General features: G+C 46.1%; 1 protein-coding gene across 4 annotated transcripts in view; it reads right to left on the bottom strand.

Annotated features, from left to right (window-relative positions):
• Positions 1-991: 991 nt before the first annotated feature.
• Positions 992-13,450, bottom strand: part of STEAP1 (STEAP family member 1) — a 43,137-nt gene continuing 30,678 nt past the window's right edge. For all 4 annotated transcript variants that reach the window (XM_075316826.1, XM_075316825.1, XM_075316824.1 and 1 more), the window contains exon 6: positions 992-1,281. In XM_075316826.1, coding sequence (XP_075172941.1) covers positions 1,024-1,281 — 258 coding nt within the window. In that variant the 3' untranslated portion in view covers positions 992-1,023. The remainder of the gene's footprint in view (positions 1,282-13,450) is intronic.

Raw genomic sequence — 13,450 nt, 5'->3', positions numbered from 1 at the left:
AGCATGGTAGTGCTCGCTCATCACTAGTTACGAGTACTGAGCACCCAAGCAGGGTAGTGCTCGCTCATCACTAGTTACGAGTACTAAGCACCCGAGCATGGTAGTGCTCGCTCATCACTAGTTACGAGTACTGAGCACCCCAGCATGGTAGTGCTCACTCATCACTAGTTACGAGTACTGAGCATGGTAGTGCTCACTCATCACTAGTTACGAGTACTGAGCACCCGAGCATGGTAGTGCCCACTCATCACTAGTTACGAGTACTGAGCACCCCAGCATGGTAGTGCTCACTCATCACTAGTTACGAGTACTGAGCATGGTAGTGCTCACTCATCACTAGTTACGAGTACTGAGCACCCGAGCATGGTAGTGCTCGCTCATCACTAGTTACGAGTACTGAGCACCCCAGCATGGTAGTGCTCACTCATCACTAGTTACAAGTACTGAGCATGGTAGTGCTCACTCATCACTAGTTACGAGTACTGAGCACCCGATCATGGTAGTGCTCACTCATCACTAGTTACGAGTACTGAGCACCTGAGCATGGTAGTGCCCGCTCATCACTAGTTACGATTACTGAGCACCCGAGCATGGTAGTGCTCACTCACCACTAATAGGAACATAATTACTGTGTTCATGTCTCCCTGTTTATAATATTGGGACATAGGACCCAACCTACTCTGCTGAATATTTTTTTGTAGAGGGAAGCAGTAGTCCAATTACAAGTTTTGTTGTGTCCCCATGAACTGTATGTACACCTCTGGTAATCCCATCTAAATAAATTATCTATTCACTAGATCAATATCAGACCCAAATGGATCACTTGTATCTCTTTGTTCTCTACTTAAGTCTAGGACACCGGAGATACTGATTTCTGCGGGTCAGACTTGATTGGCGTGAGCTGCCGTCCCATTCACGAATGACTCGCTCTGTGGGAGGTCATTTGTTCATTGTTGCACCATATTACACACAATATGACAATGAGACGCCATTGTAGAAATAGTTTATTGGAAATAATAAATACTACAAGTGGCTCAGGACACATTTACTGGCCGTTCCTTTGCCGGACTCCCATCCACATCGGATCTTCTGGATTCTCTTACTGAAGCAGGGCAATATAAATACAGTTTTACAGAGAAGAACAAACAAGGGAAGTAGGACCACCAGCATGAACGTGGGGGGAGTGTACCAGATAAATTGCTTCACATCCACCCATTTATTCCAGGCAAAGACGAGCGTGTGAACTGTGGAGAGGGATAAGGCAATATGGCCGAGCTTACTCTGTGAATACAAAAGCAATAGAGAAAAGATTTAGTATAAATTAGCTTTAGTAGAAGAACATTGTTTCAGTCAGGTGTAGGTGCTTGTCTACACTATGTGCACATTAGGCCTCAGCTAAAAAAAAACAGCCTAAAAGCAAAGTCTGTCTTTGTTGCCCATAGCAACCTATCAGAGCTCAGCTTTCATTTCTAAAACAGCTCTGCTAAATTGAAAGCTGCTCTGTGATTGGTTGCTATGGGCAACACAGCCTCTTGATATATGAGGCCTACAGTATTATATAGATATCATTAGATATATAGATATATATATATGTACCATTTTATCCATAATGACCAAGTTGGTAATTTAGATTGGTGGAAAAATCATCTATAAGAACAATGTGATTACTGTATTGAATGAAGTAGTCTATGGCGGTACTATTTGAGTCCTGAAGGGTATGGCAGCCTCTTTTAAGTGATGTCTTATACTGTCTGGGATGATGAGAGCACTGAATATGGCTAATATTCATTCTCGTGATATTATTTGGGCACGGTATGGTGGTATAATTGGGTGCCATGTAGTGGTATATTTGGACATGGTATGGGTGTATACAAGGGCACTATATGGTGCTTTAATTACATAATATATACAGTAATTGGGCACCATGTGGTGATGTAATTAGGAATGGCATTGGTGTATAATTAAGCATGGTAAGGGTGTACATTTAGGCATTGTATGTTGCTTTACTTACACACTGTATGGTAGTATAATCGGGCACAGTATTGTAAAAATAGGCTTAGTATGGTGGTATAATTGGGCACGTTTGATGGTTTATTTACATGCTCTATGGTGTTATAATTGAGCATAGTCGGTGGTATAATTGGGCACAATATGATGCTTTAATTACACGCTGTGCGGTGGTATAGTTGAGCATGGCATGGTGGTACACTTGGGCACAATATGATTTTTTTAATTACATGCTGTGTGGTGGTATAATTGATCATGGTAGGTGGTATAATTGGGCATTTTTATATAATTGGATACAATATGATATTTTAATTACATGCTGTACGGTGGTGTATGTGAGCATGGCATTTTGGTAAAATTGGGCACAATATGATGCTTTAATTACAGGCTGTACGCTGGTATAATTGACCATGGTAAGTGGTATAATTGGGCATTTTTCTTATAATTGGGCACAAAATGATGGTTTAATTACACGCTGCGCGGCGGTAAAATTGAGCATGACATGGTAGTAAAATTGGGCACAATATGATTTCATTACATGCTGTGTGGTGGTATAATTAATTGGCCATTTTTGTATAATTGACACAGTATGATGGCTTAATTACATGCTGTACAATAAGCTGGTACGGTAGTATTATTTGCTGCAGCATGGTATGTAATTGAACACCAAGTGGTTGTATAATTAGGAAGGATATTGGTGCATAACTCAACACACTATGCACGTTTAGTTACACAAGCATTGCGGTATAATTGTGCATTGTATAGCAGTATAATTGTGCATTGTATGGCGGTATAATTGTGCATTGTATGGCGGTATAATTGTGCATTTTTATGGCGGAATAATTATGCATTATGATTTGGTACAGTATGATTTTAATTACACGTTTTATGGTGGTATAATTAAGCACTGCTGATATTTCAGCGGTGTATGGCAGCATTAATAATATATCATTCGTACTTATATGTAGCATGTTTTGCACCAATGAAGTGTAATGAATCTTATACACTGAGAATATGTGGCTCTATAATTGTTGGTGGCATCAGCATTTTAAATCATCCAATCTGGCTTCATATTTGGAGCTTCAAACAGAAAACCTAAGAAAGTTTACCGCGTCTTCACTTTATATCAGAATAATTGTTTTTTCCTCATTTATTCACTTTCTGCAGACCATGCAGAATGTAAGGATTACACGGGAGGCGGCGGAGGGTGACGATAATGTTGCCTCCTACTTTGAAGTTAATACCTGGAATTTACAAGGATCTGAAGTCTGAAAATCTCAATTGGAAATGTCTGATCACAGAACTTCAAGGAAAGGATTTCATTATTATATAAAACAAAAAGAAGCCGTGTGTATGGCTTCACTTCTACCACACCCTAATATTGTCTAATAGTGAGATGTGGAAAGGATAAGTCACCGACAAATAAAACCACTGAAAGTGAATATTTCACAAAAGTTGCAGAAAAACAGGAAATTTAGGTCACTGAATGTAAGAGACACTATGTTCTCATGGAGTTTTTTTGAGCTCATCCACTTCAAAATCTACTTCAAGAACACTTGGAAAAACTTTCCCAATTTATGTCCATGGGAAATTCACTTTGCTGTTCATTTGATGAGATTTCTGAGCTTTTTTTTTTTCTTCTCAGGAATAAAGAAAAAAAAAAAAAAAAAACACCCAGTGGGAAAAAATATGCATGTCACTTTGTTGTAGCTGATTGTTATAGAATCCACTCTAAGGGCTGCTTCTCACTTGCGAGTTTCTCGCAGTAGAGCAATGCGAGAAAATCTCGCATTGGAATCGGACACGTTAGTCAATGATTCAGCTCTCATCTGCGATTTTTTTTTTCTCAGTCCAAATCGGACCGAGAAAAAAATCGCAGCATGCTGCTTTTTTGCGAGTTTCTACTGCGAGTTTCTCCAATGCAAGTCTATGGGAGCGTGTAAAAAATCGGATGTCACGGGACGGCACTCACACCATCTTAGTGACATCCGATTTTCTAAATACATTTCTCGCATGTTTCCTAAAACACTGGAAACGAGCGATGTCTCTCAATATCTGTCAATCACTATTCTCTGTCAGTCGGTCTCTCCCTCTCGGTCTCTATTCTCTCTCTGTCGGTCCGTCACTATCTCTGTCCCTCTCTCACAGTCTGTCGGTCAGTTTCCCCCCCTCTCTCATACTCACCGTTCCCCGATCTCCGGCGCGGCGCTGCACGGCATTCACACTGCTCCGGCGGCTTTTACTATTTTGAAAAAGCCAGCCGCTTATTAAACAATCTCGTATTCCCTGCTTTCCCCGCCCACAGGCGCCTATGATTGGTTGCAGTGAGACACGCCCCCACGCTGAGTGACAGCTGTCTCACTGCACCCAATCACAGCAGCCGGTGGGCGGGTCTATACTGTGCAGTGAAATAAATAAATAAATAATTAAAAAAAATGGCATGCGGTTCCCCCCCAATTTTAATACCAGCCAGATAAAGCCATACGGCTGAAGGCTGGTATTCTCAGGATGGGGAGCTCCACGTTATGGGGAGCCCCCCAGCCTAACAATATCAGCCAACAGCCGCCCAGAATTGCCGCATACATTATATGCGACAGTTCTGGGACTGTACCCGGCTCTTCCCGATTTGCCCTGGTGCTTTGGCAAATCGGGGTAATAAGGAGTTATTGGCAGCCCATAGCTGCCAATAAGTCCTAGATTAATCATGTCAGGCGTTTTATAGACACCCTCCATGATTAATCTGTAAGTTACAGTAAATAAACACACACACCCGAAAAAATCCTTTATTAGAAATAAAAAACACAAACACATTCCCTCATTACCAATTTAATAAGCCCCAAAAAGCCCTCCATATCCGGCGTACTCCACGGACCTCCAGCGTCGCTTCCAGCATGAAGGTGACAGGAGCTGCAGAAGACACCGCCGCTCCGGTGACAGCGGGTAACCTCAGTGACACCTCAGCAGATCGCGCTACTCACCTCAGTTGCTGCTTGGAGGTGACCGGAGCGGCGGTGTCTTCTGCAGCTCCTGTCACCTTCATGCTGGAAGCGACGCTGGATCATCCTGGATTACGCCGGACAAGGAGGGCTTTTTGGGGCTTATTAAATTGGTAATGAGGGAATGTGTTTGTGTTTTTTATTTCTAATAAAGGATTTTTTCATGTGTGTGTGTGTTTATTTACTGTAACTTACAGATTAATCATGGAGGGTGTCTCATAGACGCCTGACATGATTAATTTAGGACTTATTGGCAGCTATGGGCTGCCAATAACTCCTTATTACCCCGATTTGCCAACGCACCAGGGTAAATCGGGAAGAGCCGGGTAAAGTCCCAGAACTGTCGCATCTAATGTATGCGGCAATTCTGGGCGGCTGCTGACTGATATTGTTAGGCTGGGGGGCTCCCCATAACGTGGAGCTCCCCATCCTGAGAATACCAGCCTTCAGCCGTATGGCTTTATCTGGCTGGTATTAAAATTGGGGGGGACCGCACGCCATTTTTTTTAATTATTTATTTATTTATTTCACTGCACAGTATAGACCCGCCCACCGGCTGCTGTGATTGGGTGCAGTGAGACAGCTGTCACTCAGCATGGGGGCGTGTCTCACTGCAACCAATCATAGGCGCCGGTGGGCGGGGATAGCAGGGAATACGAGATTGTTTCATAAGCGGCCGGCTTTTTCAAAATAGTAAAAGCCGCCGCAGCAGTGTGAACGCCGTGCAGCGCCGGGGATCGGTGAGTATGAGAGAGGGCTGCTAACTTCAGTCACTCAGGGGATTAGCGGTCACCGGTGAGTCCTTCACTGGTGACCGCTAATCAGGACGCGGCACAGACAGAGCCGCAGCATGACAATGAAGTCGTGTGAAGTTCACCCGAGTTCATTATGACAGTGCGGCTCTGTCTGTGTCTGCTGTCATCTGCCGTTCAGCTCTGCTACATGGCTGTCTGTGTCTGTTGTCAGCGGCCATGTAGCAGCGCTGAATGGCAGATGACATAGTAAAAAATACGCATTACACACGCATTACACACGCATTACACACGGTAGTAAAATCTCAGAAATAGCATCGCACTTGTGTTGCACTCGCACCTAACGTGAACTAAAATCAGCCGAGTATTTTTCAGCCCAGTCGGACCGATTTTACTCGCATAGATGTGTTTCCACCCTAAAACTGACTCTATAAAATCAAAAACATTCCAGTTTCCAGGAAAAAGCTCCTCCAAAATCAACTCCCAAAAAGGAACTTACATACACTAGAAGGATCTAGAAGTAGGTAGGATTTGACTCAAAAAAGGCTCATTTTAAAGGGGGTTGTCTAGGCTTTGGGTTAAAGTTTGCAGTCACTCTATGTATCTGCAAACTTTTGAATCCTCAAAGTGTGCACAGTGCACACTGTCAGGATTCTTCTGTGCCAGGAGTGGGCTGGCGCATGACTGCAAGTATGGGATTTGCATACATGCGGTTACGTGCCCACCCTCACTCAGTACAAGTGAATTGAGCAAGGCTGGACACGTCTAGTCAGAATTTGTCCAGAAGTATGCTAGCTGCATACATAAGCTCTGTGCCCATGTGTGCGTATTGCATGCAGTTACGCTGCATTCTGCACCGCAGCGTAACTGCATGCGTCCTGCGTCTCCATCTATGAAGATTGTGCATAATCCATGCGCACGTTGTGTTTTAGAACGCAGCAATTTGCATGCTGCCAAATCGCTGCGTTCTAAAAAGCAACATTTCACTTATTCCGTGCGCTTTGGATGCAGCTCCCGCTCTGTCTATGGTGGGGGCTACATCCAGAGCGCATGAAATCGGCTTTTCACTGCATTCATTACGCAGTGTTTCTGCAGCGATTTGAAGCGCACATGTGCTGTTTACATCGCTGCAGAAATTTCTGCAGGGACACAACGCAATGTGGGCACATAGCCTTACTGTCACAAGACTGCCCGATCCCATCGCTGGTAATGGAGGCTCATGACAGTGTGCACTGTGCACGCTGAGAGCATTCACGAGTCTGCAGTCACACAAAGTCCTGTGCTAATACAACCTTTCTGACATGGATTTTCAAAGTAAGTACACCAATCTCATCCGGTCTAAGAATCTGTTTAAGGCTATGTGCGCACGCTGCGGATTTACCACAGATTTGCTCCAGAAAATGTTTATAACATTTCTGCAGTCATTCCCCAGCAAAACCTATGGGTATAAAAAAAAATGCTGTGCGCACACTGCGTTTTTTTTATACCTGCGGATTTAACCTCGGCATTTCCTCTGCGGAATTAATTTGCATGTCACTTTTCTGCAGGTACCTGCGGTTTTTGCCATCGATAATGGTAAAAAAAACGGAGGAACAAATCGCGGCAAAACCACGACAAATCCGCGGCAAACCGCTTCAAAACCGCATGCAGATTTCGTAGCAGTTTTGGTGCGTTTTTTTACGTCAGGTGCAGGATTCTTTAAGAGGGTCTGGATTTTCCTTGAGAAAAAGTCAAGTTCTAGTGCGCACATGGCCTAAAACCACCGTAGCACCTTAAGCAGCGTGTGCTGCATTCTATAACGGTGCCCATTACCCCTTGATCCCCCTGTAGACCTCAAAAATACCTTTATTAAATCTCCCGCCCTGTATGTAAATTGTCCGGTCAGGTCCAATTCGTGTCCTAATCTGCACCTCCTGTCCCTCCTCCTGTGCCGATTGGCGTGGAAGACACCTCGGAGGCCATCCACGTAGGCGGGCAAAATTTACATATACCCAGCTCGTGCAGGCACACTTAACTCTGCGCGAACCGTCGAGTTCTCTGCGCAGGCACGAGATTTTGCCCGGTGATGTGGATGAAGCGGGTGACGTCATCCTCATCGCTGGGCAATTTATCAGTCTGACGTTTAGCTTACAGAGCATTTCCAGACGGGAATCAATGGCAGCAAATACTGAGCTGTAACCAAAACTAGGTCTATATAGAATTTCAGCCAAGAGAAGTAAACAGGAATATTATCTTTTACTGACAGCAAGCAGAGATTTTGAAAATGGTAAAAAAAAAGAAACAAACTATATTAGGAATCTGCAAAAGTTTTGCAATAAATTGAATGAAAACCGCTTTAAGAAGCTGCACTTCTAGAAGCACTTGCTCTATAAGCTTATTTATTTTTATTAAATGATTATTATTATTTTTTTATTAAATTATGATTATTATTTATTATTATAAGCTTTTAAATGGCATTTCAACTCATGATTTATAGTTTATTCTTCATTTGTAAGCCATTATTATGTTACATGATATCACGTAGATATGTTTTTTTGCTGTTTAAGGAGCAGTGTTTATTGCATAGTTTCATTGCAGAGTCATTGGATTATTAGTGAGACAGATCCAGCCGCCGTCGCATGGGATTTTCAACAGCTTTACAACTTTTTGGCTCGGCTTGTATAAAACTGTCTGGCTTTGTATGTGTAGATACAATTCGGTGACACGGCCTCCCTAGACAGCTGACATTACCATTCTGCAGCCGAATGTCTACAGCTGTGCACTCCACCGGATAACTGCGGGGAATATATTTTATAACATTGCTAAAGCCTTCGCTTACAGGTTCCTTTAGAACACTTTTATCAGATAAATGAGATGGATAGTCTGAAAGAAAGATAGAGAATAAAAACAGACAAAGATGGAAAAGAGACATGAATGAGAGGCAACATCAGAGAAAGAACAGAATAAGAAGGTAGTAAAGGAGGAGAGGTAAAGGCAAGCACGGAGCACATAGAAAAGGCAAGGAGGTTGTATAGACGAGATGAGGAGAGAAACAGAGACAAAGATTAGAGAGTGAGGGTCAAGACTGGGGGAGAAGAGAAAGGACATGGGGAGCATGGACACGACGTAGTGGAAAAGGAGATAGGACAAGGAGGTGACAAGGACAGAGAGGATACTTGTAAGTAGAAGGATTTTAAAGGGAGAAAAGATAGGACATAGAAAGCGAAAGGGGCATGGAGGTAAAAGAGATGACATTGAGAGTGGAGGGAGAAGAGATGAGACATAGAGGGAGAAGAAGGGAATTTTGTTTACTTACCGTAAATTCCTTTTCTTCTAGCTCCAATTGGGAGACCCAGACAATTGGGTGTATAGCTATTGCCTCTGGAGGCCACACAAAGTATTACACTTAAAAGTGTAAGGCCCCTCCCCTTCTGGCTATACACCCCCAGTGGGATCACTGGCTCACCAGTTTTAGTGCCAAAGCAAGAAGGAGGAAAGCCAATAACTGGTTTAAAGACCAATTCAATCCGAGGAAACATCGGAGAACTGAACCATACCACATGAACAACATGTGTACCCGAAAAAACAGAAAAACCCCGAGAAAACAGGGCGGGTGCTGGGTCTCCCAATTGGAGCTAGAAGAAAAGGAATTTACGGTAAGTAAACAAAATTCCCTTCTTCTTTGTCGCTCCATTGGGAGACCCAGACAATTGGGATGTCCAAAAGCAATCCCTGGGTGGGTAAAAGAATACCTCATGATAGGGCCGTCAAACGGCCCTCTCCTACAGGTGGCCAACCGCCGCCTGAATGACTTATCTACCTAGGCTGGCGTCTGCCGAAGCGTAGGTATGCATCTGATAATGCTTGGTAAAAGTAAGTAGACTCGACCAGGTGGGTGCCTGACACACCTGCTGAGCCGTAACCTGGTGCCGTAATGCCCAGGATGCACCCACGGCTCTGGTAGAATGGGCCTTCGGCCTTGAGAGAACCAGAAGCCCAGTAGAACTGTAGGTTTCAAGAATTGGTTCCTCGAGCCCCCGAGCAAGGGTGGATCTGGAAGCTTGCGACTGTTTACGCCGACCAGCGACAAGGACAAAGAGTGCATCCGGGTGGCGCAGGAGCGCCATGCGGGAAGTAGAACCTGAGTGCTCTCACCAGAACCAACAGATGCAAATCTTTCTGAAATTGATGGACTGGACGAGGACACAAAGAAGGTGAGGTGATATCCTGATTGATATGAAAATGGGATACCACCTTAGGGAGAAATTCCGGAACCGGACGCAGAACTACCCTGTCCTGGTGAAGGACCAGGAAGGGAGTTTGTATGAGAGCGTTGCTAGCTCGGAAACTCTCCTAAGAGACGAGACCGTTACTAGAAGGCCACTTCCCGTGAAAAACGGGAAGGGAGACATCCTTCAAAGGCTCGAAAGGCGGCATCTGGAGAGCAATTAGAACCTTGTTCAGATCTCAGGGCTCTAACGGCCGCTTGTACGGAGTGCTGAGAAGACAAACTCCCCGTAGGAACGTGCGTACCTGAGGAAGTCGTCGTTTCTGAAAAAATACAGATAGCGCTGAGACTTGTCCCTAAAGGGAACTGAGCGACAACCCATTTTCCTACCTAGATTGCAGGAAGGAAGGAAACATAGACGATGCAACCGGCCAGGGAGAAACACCCTGCGCCGAGCACCGAGATAAGAACATCTTCCACGTCCTGTGGTCAATCTTGGCGGACGTTGGTATGCTAGCCTGTCTCATGGTGGCAACCACGTCCTGAGGTAATCCTGACGACACTAGGTTCCAGGACTCAATGCCACACCATCCGGTTGAGGGCCGTAGAATCCAAATGGAAGAATGGCCCTTGAGACAGCCAGTCTGATTGGTCTGGTAGTGCCCCCGGTTAGCCTACCGTGAGGCACCACAGAACCGAGTACCACAACATCCTCGGCCAATTTGTAGCGACGAGGATGGCGCGGCCGCAGTCGGTCTTGATCTAGCGCAGTACTCTGGGCAACAATGCCAGAGGTGGCACCTAAGGTAGCTGGAACTGCGACCAATGCTGAACTAAGGCGTTTGCCGCCAGAGCTCGATGATTGTGAAACCGTGCCATGAAGCTGGCACATTGTTGTTGTGCCGTGACGCCATTAGATCGACGTCCGGCCTCTGTCAGCGGCGCCAGATCTCCTGAAACCCGTCCGGGTGAGGAGACCATACTCTTTCGGCCACACCTCAGCGACTTAGGAAGTCAGCTTCCTAGTTTCCACACTTGGGATGTGAATTGTGGATATGGTGGATGCCGTGTCTTCCACCCACATCAGAACCTGCCGGACTTCCTGGAAGGCTTGCCGGTTGCGCGTTCTTCCTTGGTGGTTGATGTATGCCACCGCTGTGGAGCTGTCCGACTGAAGTCGGATATGCTTGCTTTCCAGCCGCTGTTGGAAGGATTGTAGGGCAAGATACACTGCTCTGTGTTCAAGAACATTGATCTGAAGAGTGGACTCTTGCTGAGTCCACGTACCCTGAGCGCTGTAGTGGAGAAAAACTGCTCCCCACCCTGATAGACTCGCGTCTGTCGTAACTATCGCCCAGGACGGGGATAGGAAGGACCTTCTTTTTGACCAAGAGGTGAGAAGAAGCCACCACCGTAGAGATTCCTTGGCCGCCTGAGAAGAACGACGACTCTGTTGAGGGACGTCGACTCCTCGTCCCATTGGCGGAGAATGTCCCATTGTAGTGGACGCAGTAAAACTGCGCGAAAGGAACTGCCTCCATTGCTACCATCTTACGTAGGAAGTGCATGAGGCGTGTCAATGTGTGCGACTGGTTCTTAAAGAAGAGCTTGCAGCCCGTAGTGAATGCTGTTTGTCTAGCGGCAGCTTCACTATCGCTGAGAGAGTAAGAAACTCTATGCCTAGATATGTTATCGATAGGGTCGGGGTCGGATCTGACTTTAAAAAGTTGATGATCCACCCAAAACTCTAGAGAGTCTCCAGCGCAACGTTCGGGCAGTGTTGGCATGTTTCCTAAGAGAGTGCCTTGACAAGTAGATCGTCTAAATACGGGACCACAGAGTGACCCTGAGAGTGCAGGACTGTGACTACTGCTGCCCTGACCTTGGCGAAGACCAGTTGGACTGTCGCTAGCCGGAAGGTAGAGCTACGAACAGAGGGTGTTCGTCTCCTATAACGAAGCGTAGAAACGCTAGTGCTCTGGATCAATCGGCACGTGTGGATAAGCATCCTTGATGCCTAATGATGCTAGGAAATATCCTTGGGACCTTGAGGCGATGACATGGCGGAGGGATTCCATCCGGAACCGCCTGGTGTCCACGAGCTTGCTGAGCATTTTTAGATCCAGAACGGGACGGAACGGCCCGTTGTTATAGGTACCGCAAAGAATTTGGGGTAAAAACCGTGACCTTGTTCCTGAAGAGGAACGGGGGTCATCACTCTTTCTGCCTATAGAGTGCACCCTGTTTGCAGAAGAGCAGCGGCCCGGCCGGGAGGTGGAGAAATTCTGAAGAATCGAGTTGGAGGACGAGAAGTGAGCTCTATCCTGTACCCGTGAGACAGAATGTCTCACACTCAATGGTCATTGACCTATGGCAGCTAAATATCGCCAAGGCGGGAGAGCCTGCTACCGACCGAGGCCGCAAGTCATGAGGAAGCCGCCTTGGAAGCGGGTTTTCCGACTGTCGCTTTTTTGGGCGAGACTGAGCCCGCTAAGAATCTTAGCTCCTCTGATCCTTTTGAGTCCACCTTGGACGAGGAAAAATGGGACCTGCCCGAGCCTCGAAAAGGCCGAAAACCCCGACTGCCTCTTGCTCTGTTGGGGTTTGTTGTGTCCGGGCTGAGGAAAGGATGAATCCTTACCCCTGGACTGTTTGATGGTTACATCCAACGCTCACCAAACAGTCGGTCAGCAGAAAAAGGCAACTGGTTAGGCAACCTTTTTTGGAAGCAGAATCTGCCTTCCATTCACTTAACGAGCAGACCAGGCTCTGCTTAAAAACACGGAGTAGCGGAGGCTACCGCCGCACGGTTCGCAGAGTCCAGGACAACCTGAATCGCGTAAGAAACAAATGCAGACATTTGAGAGGTTAAGGATGCCACCTGCGGCACAGATGTACGTGTAACCGTGTCAATCTGTGTAAGACAAGCTGAAATAGCTTGGAGTGCCCCAAGGGAGAGAATGCCGGAGCCAACGGTGCGCCGACAGCCTCATAGATGGCTTTCGACCAGAGATCCATCTGTCTGTCAGTGGCATCTTTGAGTTTGCAGTTCCATCTCCCACTGCAACTATGGATCTAGCTACAAGTCTGGAGATTGGAGGATGCCGCTCGGGACATTGGGTCCAGTCCTTGACCAAGTCAGGGGACAGGGATAGCGTGTATCCTAAGCCGTTTGGAGAAGCGCATATCTGGATAAGCGTGGTGTTCCTGGACTGCCTCTCTGAAGGCAGAGTGGTCCAGAAAAATACGTGAAGCTGACTCCTCCACTGGAGGAGTTGTGAGAAATAACCCACATTCTATAGATGGACGCTATAAGATTATTTACTATGGCGTCACAATCAGGTGTATCCAGATTGAGAGCGGTCTCAGGATCAGAATCCTGAGCCGCTACTTCCGCCTCATTACACAGCGAGTCCTTCTGTTAGGACCCTGATGAAACCGAGGCCGCTCATAGCGAGCCCACTTAGGCTGTCTGGGACTGACGTCCG

The sequence above is a fragment of the Anomaloglossus baeobatrachus genome, chromosome 6, assembly GCF_048569485.1.
Source record: "Anomaloglossus baeobatrachus isolate aAnoBae1 chromosome 6, aAnoBae1.hap1, whole genome shotgun sequence".
In the NCBI taxonomy this organism is placed as follows: domain Eukaryota; kingdom Metazoa; phylum Chordata; class Amphibia; order Anura; family Aromobatidae; genus Anomaloglossus; species Anomaloglossus baeobatrachus.
Note: the sequence above shows the minus strand (reverse complement) of the source record. Positions and strands in the feature narration are given on the sequence as shown.